This window comes from Asterias amurensis, chromosome 10, assembly GCF_032118995.1.
Source record: "Asterias amurensis chromosome 10, ASM3211899v1".
NCBI lineage: Eukaryota > Metazoa > Echinodermata > Asteroidea > Forcipulatida > Asteriidae > Asterias > Asterias amurensis.
In genome coordinates this window covers 22,538,394-22,556,389 of record NC_092657.1, presented here as the reverse complement: position 1 = coordinate 22,556,389, position 17,996 = coordinate 22,538,394, and the positions used below count along the sequence as shown (strand labels likewise).

Sequence of the window (17,996 nt, the reverse complement as noted above, 5' to 3'; positions counted from 1 at the left end):
CTAACCCTAACCCTAACCCTAACCCTAACCCTAACCCTAACCCTAACCCTAACCCTAACCCTAACCCTAACCCTAACCCTAACCCTAACCCTAACCCTAACCCTAACCCTAACCCTAACCCTAACCCTAACCCTAACCCTAACCCTAACCCTAACCCTAACCCTAACCCTAACCCTAACCCTAACCCTAACCCTAACCCTAACCCTAACCCTAACCCTAACCCTAACCCTAACCCTAACCCTAACCCTAACCCTAACCCTAACCCTAACCCTAACCCTAACCCTAACCCTAACCCTAACCCTAACCCTAACCCTAACCCTAACCCTAACCCTAACCCTAACCCTAACCCTAACCCTAACCCTAACCCTAACCCTAACCCTAACCCTAACCCTAACCCTAACCCTAACCCTAACCCTAACCCTAACCCTAACCCTAACCCTAACCCTAACCCTAACCCTAACCCTAACCCTAACCCTAACCCTAACCCTAACCCTAACCCTAACCCTAACCCTAACCCTAACCCTAACCCTAACCCTAACCCTAACCCTAACCCTAACCCTAACCCTAACCCTAACCCTAACCCTAACCCTAACCCTAACCCTAACCCTAACCCTAACCCTAACCCTAACCCTAACCCTAACCCTAACCCTAACCCTAACCCTAACCCTAACCCTAACCCTAACCCTAACCCTAACCCTAACCCTAACCCTAACCCTAACCCTAACCCTAACCCTAACCCTAACCCTAACCCTAACCCTAACCCTAACCCTAACCCTAACCCTAACCCTAACCCTAACCCTAACCCTAACCCTAACCCTAACCCTAACCCTAACCCTAACCCTAACCCTAACCCTAACCCTAACCCTAACCCTAACCCTAACCCTAACCCTAACCCTAACCCTAACCCTAACCCTAACCCTAACCCTAACCCTAACCCTAACCCTAACCCTAACCCTAACCCTAACCCTAACCCTAACCCTAACCCTAACCCTAACCCTAACCCTAACCCTAACCCTAACCCTAACCCTAACCCTAACCCTAACCCTAACCCTAACCCTAACCCTAACCCTAACCCTAACCCTAACCCTAACCCTAACCCTAACCCTAACCCTAACCCTAACCCTAACCCTAACCCTAACCCTAACCCTAACCCTAACCCTAACCCTAACCCTAACCCTAACCCTAACCCTAACCCTAACCCTAACCCTAACCCTAACCCTAACCCTAACCCTAACCCTAACCCTAACCCTAACCCTAACCCTAACCCTAACCCTAACCCTAACCCTAACCCTAACCCTAACCCTAACCCTAACCCTAACCCTAACCCTAACCCTAACCCTAACCCTAACCCTAACCCTAACCCTAACCCTAACCCTAACCCTAACCCTAACCCTAACCCTAACCCTAACCCTAACCCTAACCCTAACCCTAACCCTAACCCTAACCCTAACCCTAACCCTAACCCTAACCCTAACCCTAACCCTAACCCTAACCCTAACCCTAACCCTAACCCTAACCCTAACCCTAACCCTAACCCTAACCCTAACCCTAACCCTAACCCTAACCCTAACCCTAACCCTTCTAAATCTAATCCATAATAAATAAATATATAATTATAGCATGGAGGAAGAAAGATCTATTTTCTTCCTCGATGATTATACTTATATAGATCTGACCCTGAGATAGACCTTCGCAAATAAGAAATACTCGTTCGGCCACAATAGACGTGGAATGAGGTGCATGCTGGTCTAGCTAGCTACAGTCATGGAGGAAGAAAGATCTATTTTCTTCCTCAATGCTATATTATTATCAGTATCAAATTTGGACGCTAGCTAGACCAGCATGCACCTTATTCAATAGTCTGCGGTTGCGCAATGGTATTTGCGAAAAGGTCTATGTGCCCTTAGGTTGACATCCCTTCCCTGCGACCCTACCCTTGCCTTGTTTGCTGCCTTCAATGTTCACACCCATACTTTCCTCCAAATCATAGACAAAGCCATGTATGAACAAGTATCCTGTATGTAGACTGTCAGCCCAAATTTCGCGGCATCATGTCTTTTTCTTTGAATTGAAAAAAAAGATAACTTCCCATAGGGCCTATGGCACCACCTCTTTTTCACTCATTTTTACTAAAAGGGATTATTATATAGATAGGCCTACATGTATCATTGATTGAGGTAAATTAGTATAGTAGTAGTTGCGATAACCTAACCCTCCTCCCTCTTCGCGGCTGGTTACGAGATTCTCTTGAGCGGCAAACAACAATCTGGTGCAACAATTATTGTACTTTGTATTGTAACATCATTAATTATCGTAGCATACAAAAAAATGTATATTTACAGTCAGTAGTAAACGCTTGTACTAGGTAGTAGGCAGTGCGCACTCTCAATGCTCACGCTTGATGACCTTTCTTATTTTGAACTATCTATAACAACTTTCCTATTGTATTATTTACAAACAGATGTCAAGTATTGCAGTGCAGTAGGCAGCTTTATTGCAGTAGATATCGACTCTGTATCAAAATGGATAGAGAAAGTAACATGAGTCAATGTTCTTCAGCAGATTGCAGGGCTGAGACATCCAAGATCTTTCAGCTGCAGACTGGCTCAGCCCGAGACAGTCACTTTAAATCTAAGAGTGCAGACATCTTTGGGTCATTTGAGGTGATGAAGCAGAAGTATGAATCTGAAACCAAAAGTTTCAAAGTCGTTGATGATGATGAAGGTGGGGATAAGGAGGAAAGAAGATTGATTGAGAGAGGTTGTATCTTTAAGAAGCCTGTCATATCTGAATATGACAGGCTTCTTAAAGATACAACCTCTGTCAGGGAAAGATGACTTAAAGACAAACCATGACAGAGACGTTCCTGGACATCACAGCAGCCTCGTCTCCAAGTCTCTCTCTCCAGGTACTGAAGCTAAGCAGTCAATAAGATCAACACAGGATACTAAAACCATCTTCTGTAAACCTTGCACCCACCCAAAGAGCAAAGAGTCTGAAGAGGAAACGACTACCAACAGACCTCCTGATTGGAGTAGAGGAAAGAGGCGGGGAGCTTGAAATAGAAGGCCTAGAGGTGGAAGACGTCAACCACCTGACCACTTTGTGAATCCTGAAAAGTACACCAAGTTCTCACTAGAAGAGACTAACATGTGTGGAAATGCAGCTAATAGAAGTGTTGCTTTAGGCTTTCTGAATGACTTAAAGAAGAGGAAGGAGGTAGAGTCAACGTCATCCACCGAAACCGAGGTTTGTGAAGACGGTAAACATGTCTTCCAGAAACCAGTTTTATCCAAAGAGTCGACGAAACAATCTCTCAAGAGAAAGGTTTATGGCAGTGTGTACAAAATGGCAGACTATGAAGTAGGTATGAGTTCTTCAGTGCAGAAACCAAAGAAGCTGAAGTTGATGGATTCACTGAAGCAGAAGACCGACGATCATGTCTCGGATCATCTCAGTGACAATACAGAGACTCGTATTAACCAATCAGAAGACAGCTTCACACAAGAGGATTCAATGAGCAACCAGTCAGAGCAGGATAAAGAGTCAAGCTTTAAGAGCAGGAAATTTAAGCAGAGAAGGCGGCTTAGGGAAAGGACTGATGACAGATAGTTATGAACTCTCAGAACATTGTCAAAGATTATGCCTTTTTTAATTGGTTAAGAGTGCTTGAAATAATGTCTTTTTTTTTACTAGGAGGCTGAACGGCAAGATACTATACCTGTAGCAACCAATGAACTATCCCATGGCAACTGATGTAGTAACCCATGCAACCAATTGTCTATACCCTTAGCAACAGCAGCTTCTTGGTACCTAGACGCCTTGGCACTGGGGTGTTATTAAACAAATATTGACTGCTTTATTTGTGCTACGGTTAAAACTAAATTAGGACGCCCTCACTGATTCTTGGAGCAGTCTACTATCCCGAGACGAAGTGGAGGGAAAATAGAACCTGCCAGGGATCGCCTCGGACATCGTAGTTTAAACACATGAAGCAGTCAATATCTGTATACCACTGGTCTTTAAAGTTTGTATGCATGGCTCAAAACTGAAGAAAACTAATTACAAGACTGCACGGCTTGTAGCTCTACAAAAAATGACAATAATTGATTTTACAAAGCCAGGATCAAAATTAGTTGAACAAGCACTCAAAGAAGATCTGTCCCATTTGTGTTTTATGCATGGGTGTGTGTACTTCGATACTTTTGAAAGAGTCACCATTTACCGTCAATATTTGGTCACAAGACAATTGCACAATGAGAAAATGTATTCAATTGAAAAAACACAAGACCACCGGGCCTGTCCTTTAGCATACAATTGTTGCAATCTGTGACGGGGTCCATGGCGTTGTGTACAACCAAGGGGAAATGGCACCCGAGGCGAAGCAAAACCCATGGACCCCAAATCACAGCGTGCAACAATAGTCTTGTTATACCATGGTAACACGATTATTCCTCTTCTCAAAGTTATGGTGTCATCTTCAAACATTATAACGACGGAGTATGCATTATAACGACGGAGTTTAATAAGCAGACAAACAGTTATTCAAATAAGAAACCATTCTTCACTGTTCCCTCGAACCCGGGGCCGTTTCGTACTAAGCGCTGGAAATCGACCAACAGTGGGAACGATCAAATTGATGTACACCGGTTAACATCACTCATGTTACCCGCTGCGCTGTGCAGCCATGGTCCACGCGTATTTGTTGCATGGCACGTGATTGGTTCTAGACCAATCAAACTTCACAATATGTTACAGAAGTACAATGTGTACTGTTTACTGGCCCCACACTAAAATAACAGGCCTTGGCCTGTGGTCAAATGTTAATTTTGAGCCCTGTTATGTAAGACGCAACCTGTCATATAATAAAAACAAATTCCGTTGGATAGTTTCAATTCATGAAGAATCAAGTTACACTCTGGGAACTGATACATTATATGATACAAGTACGGTTCTCTCAAGGAATTGTACAAAATGGCATTCTGGTCCGCACAAAATTTCAAAGCATGTGCACTAACATTTTGGTTTACTGTCTGCGTGAATGTGATTAGCATACATGTATACAGTAATTCATGTTGATTAGACCCTTCCAACAATACATATTGTATTAAACTGCACATAACGGATCATGTGCACTAACATTTTGGTTTACTGTCTGCGTGAATGTGATTAGCATACATGTATACAGTAATTCATGGAAAGGGTCTTTTGAAACGAGGACTTTTAGAAACGAAGTACAAAATAAATGAGTCTTATCAAAACTGCTGGACTAACACGTGATAAGTCCACAACTTGACGAACCTGCTCGACTAGCACTATTTTTCTACACTTGCCAACAGAATTTGAATCATAAAACAAATAATGACGAAACACATCAAACGCTTAAAAGTATTGAGTCTGTTTAATTAGTTTAGTACTTTATGTGTATAAATGTGTCTACAGTGTAAAGTTTGTTAAACTTGTTAGTTTATGTCGCTTTATGTCGAAAAAGAAGATCCAATAATTGTTACTTTAGTGCAAAAGAGGATTGCAACACATTCAGAAGACAAACTTACAGATAACAAGATTCGATAACCAAAGTATTTCATGACAGTTAATCGATAACAAAAGTATTTATCATGATAGTTTTAATTGTTTGACAAACTGTATTATTATTTAACTCAATAAAGAAAGTATTTCATAGTTAAATTATAACACAAGTATTTCATTTGATAGTTGATTGTTTGTCAAACTATAGACTATTGAACTCAATAACGAAAGTATTGAGAGTTAATCGATAACAAAAGCATTTCATTTAATAGTTGATTATTTGTCAAACTACAGATAATTGAACTCATTAACGAAAGTATTTCAGGACAGTAAATTGATAACGAAAGATTTCATTTGATAGTTGATTGTGTAACTAAAGTATTGACAGTTAGTCAATAACAAAAATATTTCACGACAGTTCACTTCAATTCGACAACGGAAGTCTACAATTGAATGATTATTATAAATGAAATTAATTTGGATTGCCGCCACACCATGTGTGCATCTATTTGCCAGGTATAGAGTTGTTCTTTAGAGAACTGTCGTTCTTTATTCTACTACTACAGCGGAGTAGGTTTATCGGAGGTTCGGGAGACTTCTCAGTGCTGACAAGAACTGTCGTCAAATCCTATAATTATAATAACGAAGTTGATTTTTTGTTGCACAATAATTTCGACTTAGGTTAGTTGATTAAAGCCAGAAGTATCGTCTTGTAGTTTCCGGAGCAGTCATCTCGAATCATGTTGCCCAAAGTCTTACCAAACTTATTCTTAAATGCCTCCTTGACTTCAAGCATGTCGGTCTGAACATAACAGGAAATTAGATGAACGATTATCATAAAAACACTCAAATCGGATGTCAATTAAAGGACAATTATTTTGTAATAAGTGTAACACAAATAGAATCACAATGAACAATTGCAAATAACTGCATTAAGAGCAGGGCTGGCGGCGAGAGGCAAGTAAAAGTGTTGTCAATTGCACCTAATTAATGTGAAGTGGGGAGGGCTTTAAGAGCATGCAGGTGTTGAATAGGACTGTTCTTGAATCGATTAGACACAGTATCTGACACGGACAACATATTGGAATTCCATTATTGTTATTTCTTGCTGCATGGGACCAGTGTCGGCGCATGGTGGACTTGATGAGGCTGTTACCCTAACCGAGTGATAGGTTGTTTTTTTTAAGCCTATTTACCATGGGACAATTTTAAGAAGCCGATTAACGTCATTATACGATTGAGTGTAAACATGGTTATTAGGATGGCACGAAAGGCTTTTTCTGCATCTTTTCAAGGCAGTCTTTCTGACTCTTAGTTAGATCACAAACCAGGCTGTATAGATGCATACTCGGGGTTGGTCTCAATACTGTCAATACATTGTAATAAGGTCTGCCACCAGGCTGTATAGATGCATACTCGGGGTTGGTCTCAATACTGCCACCAGGCTGTATAGATGCCTACTGGGGGTTGGTCTCAATACTGCCACCAGGCTGTATAGATGCATACTGGGGGTTGGTCTCAATACTGCCACCAGACTGTATAGACGCATACTCGGGGTTGATCTCAATACTGCCACCAGGCTATATAGATGCATACTCGGGGTTGGTCTCAATACTGTCAATACATTGTAATAAGGTCTGCCACCAGGCTGTATAGATGCATACTCGGGGTTGGTCTCAATACTGCCACTAGGCTGTATAGATGCATACTCGGGGTTGGTCTCAATACTGTCAATACATTGTAATAAGGTCTGCCACCAGGCTGTATAGATGCATACTCGAGGTTGGTCTCAATACTGCCACTAGGCTGTATAGATGCATACTGGGGGGTTGGTCTCAATACTGCCACCAGGCTGTATAGATGCATACTCGGGGTTGGTCTCAATACTGCCACCAGGCTGTATAGATGCATACTCGGGGTTGGTCTCAATACTGCCACCAGGCTGTATAGATGCATACTCGGGGTTGGTCTCAATACTGTCAATACATTGTAATAAGGTCTGCCACACGGATGTTACAGCGTTTCAATTGTATACAATTTGTGGGTATAAAACCTTTATACACTGTCAATGGGAAACTGACTGGTATCGAATGGTACCTTAAGTGAAGAGAATAGATTGCGGTAAAGCAAGTGGTCTAGTTTCCACTCGTAAGTTTATATTTCATTAATTTTTACTAAAAAAGAGAGAAGATGAGTGGATGGGAAATGATCTGAGAAGAATTTAAGAAATAAAAACATACCTCGCAATGACTTATAATAATCCTCTGCAGTGTTTCGTCATCAGTTCCTAATCCACTCAGACAACTATACAACTTAGTTGCAAAATAATCAGCTCTGTCTCTTGCAAAGGCGACTACAAAGAGACAAGTCAGGGTATTCAGTTATATTGAAAATAGCTGAACTATCGAAAGTAATAGTCTAAGTTATTCAAGGTAAATTAATAGTCTATTTGTTATTCAACGTAAATAGTCTAAGTTATTCAACGTAAATAGTCTAAGTTATTCAATGTAAATAGTCCAAGTTATTCAAAGTAAATACTAGTCTAAGTTATTCAATGTAATTAGTCTAAGTTATTCAAAGTAAATAGTTTTAGTTATTCAATGTTAATAGTCTAAGTTATTCAAAGTAGATAATCTAACTTAGTCAAGAAAATAAGAAACAATTATCATAATTCAATTTGTTTCATGTTGTTCATTTGATAAAGGGACACACCGGCCGAATTTGGCTATTTGGGCTACAAAATAGACTAAGAAATGTATTCAACGGGTTTCCAGGAATGAAGAAGAACATTCCTAAGAAAAAATCATCAAATTTGGCCGTTTTTGAGCATTTTAAAACAAAAACGAAGGTCGCGTGATTGTTCTAACCAAAAAGTGGTACAAACAATCACGTGACCTTCCGGGCTAGTTTTACTTCCAGCCGTCTAAAAGTAACTTACCAAACCAAATTTAAATCTTTTTTTTACAAAATTATTAACGAGTAATTGACGAAAAAGATCATGTATTCAAATTATCGCTACAAAATGTAAATAATAGTGAAAAATCTAACGTAAGATTCGCATTCAAAGAGTCCGTGTAACGGAAGCTTGTTATATGGTCCCACAGCGTGCAGCATTCGGAACGTAAGCCTCGGGGCATATCACGTACCGCACATGCCGTGTCTCGTAGGGGGCTGGAGGTGTAATCCCGGGCGCTATGAACTCCCAGCTTGCGGGTCTCGCCGTGAGCTTGGGGGGGGGGGGGGGGGGGGGTTGGGAGCCAGACATCATGTTTGTCATCGTGGGTTTGTCAGTTGGTACACCTCGTGTCAAATCCGTTATTTCTTAAGATCGCAACGTTCCAATATTATACTCTGTTTTGTTTCATGGCTCCTAATTTCTTTTTGCTAGGAGTTTTCAGGAAACAATAAAAAAGATTGACGATGTCAAAACGTAGGATTACCGCATTTTGTTATATTGACAGTGTTATTGTGTGAGTAGCTTAAAAAATGTTTTATGAAGAAGAAAAAAAGAATTAAAAAAACCGGAGCCCCCGATCGAAAAAAGAACAGGTGAAAAATAATTTTGTATAAAAGGTTGAAAAAATTATGATAACAAAAATTCCCTCAAAGCATAATTTTGTCACAAAAATATTTTTTAATTCTGTAAATGAAGTGTTATTTACGCTTACGTTCCTTCAAGTTACGCTATAATATAAAAAGGTATGTTTTCAAGCCCGAGTCAAGCTACGCTTACGTTCCATATGCAGCTACGTTTACGTTCCAAGATATCCAGCTACGCTTATATACCTTCCAAAATATGACGTTCCAAGCTACGCTTACATTCCAAGTTTTGCTTACGTTCCTTCTCAAGTTACGCTATATATACAAAAGGTAAGCTTTCAATCCTGAGTCAAGTTACGCTTACGTTCCATACGCAGCTACGTTTACGTTCCAAGATACTCAGCTACGCTTACGTTCCAAGATATGCTTACGTTCCAAAAGATAAGATTACATTCTAAGCTACACAGCTTCTCAGCTATGCTTACGATCCATACGCAGCTACGTTTACATTCCAAGATACCCAACAATGCTTACGTTCCAAGATATGGTTACGTTCCAAAAGATATGTTTACGTTCCAAGCTACGCAGCTACTTCATATCCATACAATCCATATACATCATTTAGGTTTGTTACGCTAAAATCAAAAATTACGCTTTCAATCCCGAGTCAAGCTAGGCTTACGTTTCAAGATTTGCAGCTACGCTTACATTTCAAAATACATTCTCACAAGGACGCCTTTGAATCCCTCACGATTCCCTCCCCCCCCCCCCCCCCGAGATTATAAAATGTTTTACTGTGAATAACAGGGCCCCTCAGTTTCATCTGTTTAGCAGAAAATACTGCTCACAAAATTTCTTTACTATTCAAAAATTTAGTCGGCCACCAGCCACAAGTTCACCAGGAAGTTGGTGCCAGGAATGCTTTATTTACTTGTCACTGTCCCATCATATTCTGGGTTAGTTTTTTGTGTTCTTTGTGACGATCTTTGGATGTACGTCGAAGCACGACTACCTCCATCGTCGAAGGATTTGCCTGATCCGTATATGCTAGTTGTTTATACTTTATGGATAGACTGGATCCTTATGCTGCGTCGTAGTAAAACGTTGCTATAAACAAAGCACCAGTCTACTTGCAATATTGTGCGACGATGTCACGAAGACTTGACAGTTGCAACGGCTGGAAACACGTTTACGCTGGCCTTTTACCGCTTTTGGGTTTTTTAAACATTTTTCGCTAATTACGTGACATTTTGATGATTTTTTTTACAGCAACCATCTATAAAAACATTATTTTTTATTCTACAGCCCTAAACTGCGTACACGGTGAGCCGGTGTGTCCCTTTAAGCCAAGAGGAGGTGTACAACTGTCGCGAAGTTTGCATGCAAACATTTTTTTTTTTTTGCAACCTCACCTAGCTTCTTGAGTCCAAAAAGGATATCACCAGAGAATTCACTTTCTAAAGCTTCTTCAATTGTTTTACCATAAAGCTGAAAACAAAACAAAAAGAAACAAATGTTTTTCAATATCCTTAAACAGTGTTCGATGTATTTTATCACAAACTGATTTGAAGACAGTTGCAGTAAACATTCTTTTAGAAAAAAAACATGAAACTCGTCTTGATAAAGAACGTTGGATTTCGGTTTTAAAAACATTAAATTCCAGCAAAGAACATAGGTTTAAAGCCATTATACACTTTCGGTAAACAGTATTGTTCAAGCCCTACACTTCGTGTATCACAACTTATGTATAAAATAACAAACCTGTGAAAATTTAAGCTCAATCGGTCATCGGAGTCGTGAGAAAAATAACGGGAAACCCGCTCGTGTTTCCGCGCGTTTCGCCGTGTCATGACATGTGTTTAAAAAAAAAATCCGTAATTCTCGCTATCGAGAATTTATATTGTTTTAATATTTTCTCAAAAAGTAAAGCATTTCATGGAACAATATTTCAAGAGAAGTCTTTCACCATTACCTTCTGTAAACCCTGTAAATTGTTTGTAAATCTGTGAACCTTTTTTTCTGTACCGAAAGTGTATAATGGCTTTAAATGGTAGGTCTATACCTTTTTATATGCGTCACAGAGAGCTCCTAACTGATCCCAACTTCTGGAAGTGAATACATCTATAAATAGATCGTCCCAAGTTCCAATCCTGTCTTCCCCTTCCTTCAAATCAAACAAATCAAATTGCTATCAAAACTAAATCACTAAGAAAGAAAAAAAACATAAACAGGTTGCAGTGGTTAGGTGTGGCTTGTGGTAGGGAAAATGAAAAACTGTTTGAAAAAAGTACCGAGTCGTATCAAACTGCAGTATTGGAAGAAATAATTTAATTTCAATTTTACCTGATACAGCATCTTAGCGTCTGCCTCAGCAAATGACGTCACTAATACATGTGGCTCATCTCTCTTACCCTGAAATAAACGGATCAGATTCGAATATACTATTTTCATATTCAGCGGTTGCACTACATGCAGTTCGTTTTGGGTAAAAGCTTTATCGCTTCATTTGTTCTGTTTGCTCATCAATGCTGAAATTTGGTGATAGCATTGTTTGGCTGTTATTGTTTATTACGAGCATTGTTTGCAGGCATTTTTTCAATGAAGCCAACAAATATATTTTCAAATTTGATGATACATAATGGGGTCTGTTTGAAGTTAACTGATACAAAAATCAATATTAAATTCGCTAGGGTTTTATAATAAATACCTGCATTAGTTTGAGGCATAATTTCTCGAAGTTTCCGCTTGTATCTCCCTTGATATCGTCAGATAAATGTCTCTGAAATCCTACAATACAAAGAATACCAACGTGTTATTGTAGATTGATTACAATATTCTTCGTTTATGACCAAGAAAAACATTGTAATGCCGTAGCGAGTTTCTGGATTAGTTTGACCACTTATCATGAACTTTTAACAATGCTTATTTGAAAAAATTGCGATTTGTTTTAATCTATGAACCTTTAAAATTGAAATACAAATTAAATTTTGCTTTTTTAAAAGTTCATTATGACTGTTCAATATTGTTTACAAAGGTTTAAAATAAATAAACACACGAGAAAATAATCATGTTTTTAACCAAGAATTTTCGCCAAGGGATCGAACAGATACCTTTAAGATCGCTACACAAGTTAATGGTCTGGTAGGCCTATCAAATGGTCATGTTAAACGGTTAAGTGTTCTAAAACACTTTCTTTTCATTTTAAGCTTTCAAAGCGTTAAGGCTTATTTAAAACGTTTAACCTAATACTTTTACGTGTTTAACAAAAACTTTGACGCGTTCAAAATCTTTCAATTTTTTTTTTTATAATCGTTATTACAAGACTTGTATTTTTAAACAGGTGTACTTACTGTTAAGATATTCACGTTGAATCGACTCGATCTGTTCCTTATTTCTGAAACTCAAAACTTCAATGAGACCATCGTCATCGGTACCAAGTCCCTATCATTCAATCATTATCCTCCATTAACAATACCAGTAATATTATGCAATGTAACATCTACATAAGTATGCAAAGTGTTAATGATTGCAGAACAACAAAGCATTAAATATGCAATAATGATAATAAACTGGCAGGCCGCATTGTGGGAAACATTGCCGGTAAAAGTCGACAAATCCCAGAAGAAATAGAGTCTACAATGCATTCAACTAATTCTAGTTTCCCTTGCACGAACAACGAAAAACAACCAACCGTTATGTAGCTAGTAATATGGTGTTCTCAACAAAAAACACATGTTTTCCAAGTGGTCACTTTTGTACAATTCCACCATTTCGGCAAAGTAACTCAAGTTTGTAAATATTCTAGTTCTTGAATAGTGAATTGGTTATTTGAATGTCTTCTCTTTTTTTAACAAAGCAGTCAGTTTATGATACTTCTTGTCATACTCACGTCGAGCGTTTCGTGAAGGAGCCACGCGTCATACTCAGCTGCATTTTCCATTAATTTCTCCACTACGTCACTATAATCACCACTTAGCTCAGACTTCAGTGCTTTCAAACAATTCTATTAATGAATTGTTAACGACAAAAAATACAGGATTTAGTCATTCTTATGAAAGAAAAAAAATGTTTGTAATCTGAAAAGTATCTGTCATTATAAAAGTTCCTATACCAGATTCAATATAGAGAAAACTTCCTTGCTTTCTTTATTAATTTACTTTGTGTTTTTACTTCAAGGCGGAAAAAACTTTCAAACGAACATCCGGGATTAAACTACAAACCTAAACAATACTGGGATTAAACTACAAACCTAAACAGTACTGGGATTAAACTACAAACCAAAATAATAAAAGGGTGAGACTACAAACCTTAACAATACTGGGATTAAACTACAAACCAAAATAATAAAGGGGTGAGACTACAAACCTTGTTGTACTTCTGTTCGTACGCCTGCGCAATAAGTTCTCTCTGATTTCTGTCACATGATGTCAACACATCGATCAGTAGATTGTCTTTTGTTCCTATTTTTTTAAATCAGAATTTTTTTTTACAGAAATGTATATAATAAAGGATATACAAATGTTTCAATTCATACAAATGTTTAACATACGAATTGAACTAATATTCAATATCCAATCTGTATGTCTTCCTTTGGTCATCAGGGCTTCATCTCCACCTAAAAGAATGGGATGCGTGCAAGTGTTCCCCTACATGATGTGTACCTCATTATACGAATTGATCTCTAAATATTTTGTGTCATTAAATGTTACTTATGAATGGACATATTACCTGAGCCTTGCATGGCTATATTAAGATTCTCAGCTTCTTTCAAGGCGTCGAAGTTTGGTCTCGGACGAACTGTTCCATGATAAATTGCCTGTCATGACAAAACATGTTTAGAAGACAAAGGGTCAAGCGCTTCTATTGTCCCAGTGGACACATTTCAAAGGGAAAATCTTAATAAAACGAAATGTTACACAAAACCCGGTGTTTATATATTTATAATTTGATAATAATGTTTTTTTTCCACACAGCCGCAATGCACACGCACTAATACATCACTACCACACAACGCCAGCACAACTCCCTTCCATTCTCAGTTTGGTTCTGTGGCCAGTTATGACAACTTACCGGTGCCCCTGGCGGTGCATACAACTGTTTAACTACTTGAGTTCTTCCATTTCGTCCTATATCTGTGTCTGTATTCGTCACATTTCCAGTCCGCCCTTTTGCTGGTTTTCCGTTAGTCTCCACTGCAGTCGCTGTTGTTGATGATGAACCTGAACCCATGACACTTAAAAATCAAATCTCCTCCCTGTAGATTATAAAGTCATTACCAATTGATCTTTATAGCTAACGCAATAAACAAATTTAGATGTGTCAGATAATATATCATGGTTTGGAGAAGATCATCACCGATCGTTCGGTTTTCAATTAAAAAAACATATTTCTAACTAGAGACAATTCAATCGAAGGTGTGAGTAGAAAATGTGCTTCCATTATAATTTTATTGTTAGCTAAGATTTGATGATTTTATTGTGCGTTTTTCTTTTTTCTTTTTTTGTGTTTGGGATTCGCAGTAAAACTCATCCGCAAAAAAAGTTTGTGGTTAGCACAAAGAGTCAGATAAGTAATTAAGATTAAAGATAAAAATACTTAATTATAACAACTGGTTATATAAAAGTATCAATGTCAAACTCAGAGGACTAACCATAGAGTAGCCTACCTGTAGTGATGACCCAAGCAGGCTAACAGCTCCGCATGTCACTAAACGAACTGAAGCTGAAATGTTGTTTTCCAATGAATTCTGAGATTGACAAATTATGTTAAGTTCCCTATCATCGGTCACACACAAAATCACTCACTTCAGATTGTCATAACATTAACTAGGCTGATGGTGTAGCAATGCCTTAACAAACGAGTGACAACTTCATACGTACACAACGGGGCAAGTCGCATTTGGCTCTATACGACTGTTACAATGTCTTAAAAATTAACACAGCTGACCGAACTACCGAGTCCAGTGGGGAGACTGAGGACCAACTGTTATAATACATGAAATAGTTAACGGCTGGCAATGGCAACTGTGGTTGAGTGAATATCAACCAACCCAACCTTGGTGTGTTATTGTGTACTGATGCTAAGCAACCAGTCCAATGCAAATTAGCTACCATGTGAACAGCGTCAACTTCAGTACATAGTAAATAAGCCAAAATAAACAAGAAGCCACTACTGCAAACTGTGAAAGGGGATAGAGTGGAAAGAGATTAACTATGATGGGGGGGGGGGGGGTATTTTATAGCCAACAAAACACATTCAATTATCTCGAAAAAAAAAATATGTTTTTTAAGGTTGACTAAACACTGTGACCTTGTACATGACAACAACTACTGGAAAGAAAAACGCGTTATGTTGATGCTAATAGTTAATAACCGTTTGTTTTTATATGCGCAAGTTTCATAACAAATACTATGTTCAGATGCGCAATACAATAATTAAAAAAATACAGAAAAAAAACAGTTTTTTAAAAATATTTAAAAATGAAGTAGGCCGTAAAACACAAGAACAACAGTTAAAAACTATCAACAGAAGTTACATCAGCCAGCCCTAAGGCCACACAAACTAATACAAAGCCTCATGCCTGAGTAATGATGTGAAAATTAATTCACGTTTCTTCTTTAAAGACAAAGAAAACATTTGAATACACTCATGATAGATAGCTCGGTAGACTCCGAGCTTCGAGAGCCATGCAACGGAAGAAAAAAACACTGTTACATCGAGTGGGATTCGAATCATCAACTTATGCATTCTAGAAATCGTCTTAAACAAACCTTATGAAAGGTACTACTCACAAACTTTACTGTCGCTATGAAGTCATTAAAGACTTGAACTTGGACATGTACATGAATGTTCGAAACTTAAGTTCAAGTCTTTGGTGCAGTATATTCGGTGTAAACAAAAGTTTGTTCAACCGTACACACTTCGGGTAAGCATTGGTACAATATGCTGACAACTTGAATAACACATTTCGGGATAATAAAATACTGCAATAAAACCAGCTGTTTTTTTTCTAAATACATTAAGCAATCAACACAAATCAATTATTTGGCTCAAAATTCCCTTGAACGATTGATCTGCACTCCATCATATCACAAAGGGCGCCCGCACCGTCAGTATGAAGTGATGACCAGCGCGCACGTATAGTTCAATGAACAATCACGTGACTACTTTAATCGCAAATACCCATTGCGCAAGTGCTAACTGTTGAATGAGTTGCATGCTGGTCTAGATCCATAGCTGATCAGAATGCGCCTAATTCCATTCCTAATGCGCGCGCCCGAGTATTTGCGATAGGTACAATTATGCATAGAGCTAATAGCTCTATTATGACGAAAGCCCCTTTGTATTTTGATTTTCTTCAAACATATTATAACATCAGCAATTTCTCCGAATACAAATTTTAATCAAATGTTAATTCAAAATACCGAGCTCAAGCTTGTTTATTTTGTTTATTATTAAAAAAAGACAGAACGTGAAAACAGGTGAAAACTGGAATTTCACCTCCCACAAAATCTTCGGTGATTATGCAAACAAGGGGTTTAGCCGCTGTTTTGGAAATGCTCATTGTGGCGAATCGTATGGCATTCCAGGGGCAATGAGAATTGGACTGACTGTATAGCACAGTGTAGTGGAATGCAGCAGCAGCAATGGTCGCATCTATTGGCTTTATAGCTTGGGGTTTGGACGTCGCCTTTTCCTGACGAGGGCCTACTGTGGCCAATCTTGTGCATTCGGAACAATTAATAATGTACAATTGTTGACAATAACGGTTGCACGTTATATAATAATCTATATTATTGTAATATTTTCTACCTAAGGTTTGGCCAAATCTTGAAGTACAAGAAGTATGAACCTTAATGTGTAATTTTTCGTCACTGGCCAGAAACTTGTTACTAAAAACTGCAGTATTCAATACAAAATTCACCTTGGAACTTTAGAATAGACCCTACGAAGTTCAGTATAGATCTGACTACAGACTTTAAAGACAGTTGCTATGTTGTCTATGGATAATGTGGTTATGTCGACGTATTATTGGAATTCGGCAAAGGACCAAGGTAATAACAACTGTGCAGAATATCTGACCTCCACTTTTTAATTTAGCATATGCGATTCACCACTTTGATAATTGAAGGACTTCGACACTATCTAGTCAGTTTTATGGAGACTCCATATAAATCCATATTCAACAAGTTTCTTGATGCAGTTTTAACGGATGTACAATGGAAAACAATTAAGTTTTTTATGAGTTGTGAGGGCTCTGAAATAGAATGCTGGTTGTTAATTTTTTTTTATTGACCTTATTAATTTAAAAAGCAATTATACAAATAGAGCGCAATAGTGGAGGTCGGATAATGCAAGTTGACTTAATTCAAGATAAAGACAAGGCGAAGTCTGCGAATGGTAAGAGGAGATCTAACCCGTTCTCTTTCAGAGTCCATTCCCCTTTGTACCGCCCCCCCCCCCCACGATTCCCCTTTGTACCGCCCCCCCACGATGTTCGGCGACTTTGTTGGTGTTGTCCTTGCTTAGCTTCCAGGTTGTCTTCAGAGTCTAATTGCATTATTTTCTTGGTGTGCATATTGGTCGAAGCCAACAATGCCTTTTAATAAGGAGACTAGTCTAACTGGAAATTCCTGTCAGGGTTGGTTCTTCAAGTTGTCAGTTGTCATGTTTATTTTATAATGTTGTCATAATTTTACATTTCAAAAATAATAGTGAAAGACTTGGAAACGAAAAGTACAAAATCCAACAAAAAACTTTGTTCATGATAATGTACACTCATTCATTCTTCTGAGAATATTTATACAAAAAATAATACACCCCCAATAAAATAAGATAATAATAATAATATTAGTAATAATAATAATAGTTTAAGTCCAATCAACATGCACTGCTGATTAATGTTTGATTTAGGAGTAATAAACAAA

General features: G+C 38.3%; 1 protein-coding gene and 1 pseudogene across 2 annotated transcripts; one reads left to right on the top strand and one right to left on the bottom strand.

Annotated features, from left to right (window-relative positions):
- Nucleotides 1-2,522: 2,522 nt before the first annotated feature.
- LOC139942813 (uncharacterized) lies at nucleotides 2,523-3,612 on the top strand (annotated as a pseudogene).
- A 1,770-nt stretch (nucleotides 3,613-5,382) lies between these two features.
- On the bottom strand, nucleotides 5,383-14,939 carry LOC139942516 (annexin A13-like). 2 transcript variants are annotated; one of them, XM_071939331.1, is made up of 12 exons: nucleotides 14,735-14,939; nucleotides 14,140-14,323; nucleotides 13,798-13,885; nucleotides 13,435-13,529; nucleotides 12,959-13,072; nucleotides 12,420-12,510; nucleotides 11,777-11,856; nucleotides 11,413-11,481; nucleotides 11,132-11,233; nucleotides 10,482-10,557; nucleotides 7,770-7,882; nucleotides 5,383-7,505 (listed from the first exon to the last, which is right to left on the bottom strand). In XM_071939331.1, exons 2-12 carry the CDS (start codon nucleotides 14,296-14,298, stop codon nucleotides 7,500-7,502), a joined length of 993 nt encoding a protein of 330 aa, XP_071795432.1. In that variant the 5' UTR covers nucleotides 14,299-14,323; nucleotides 14,735-14,939; the 3' UTR covers nucleotides 5,383-7,499. The 2 variants fall into 2 exon arrangements, with proteins under 2 accessions (XP_071795432.1, XP_071795431.1); XM_071939330.1 differs by having other exon boundaries at nucleotides 5,383-6,331; nucleotides 14,735-14,938.
- Nucleotides 14,940-17,996: the final 3,057 nt, after the last annotated feature.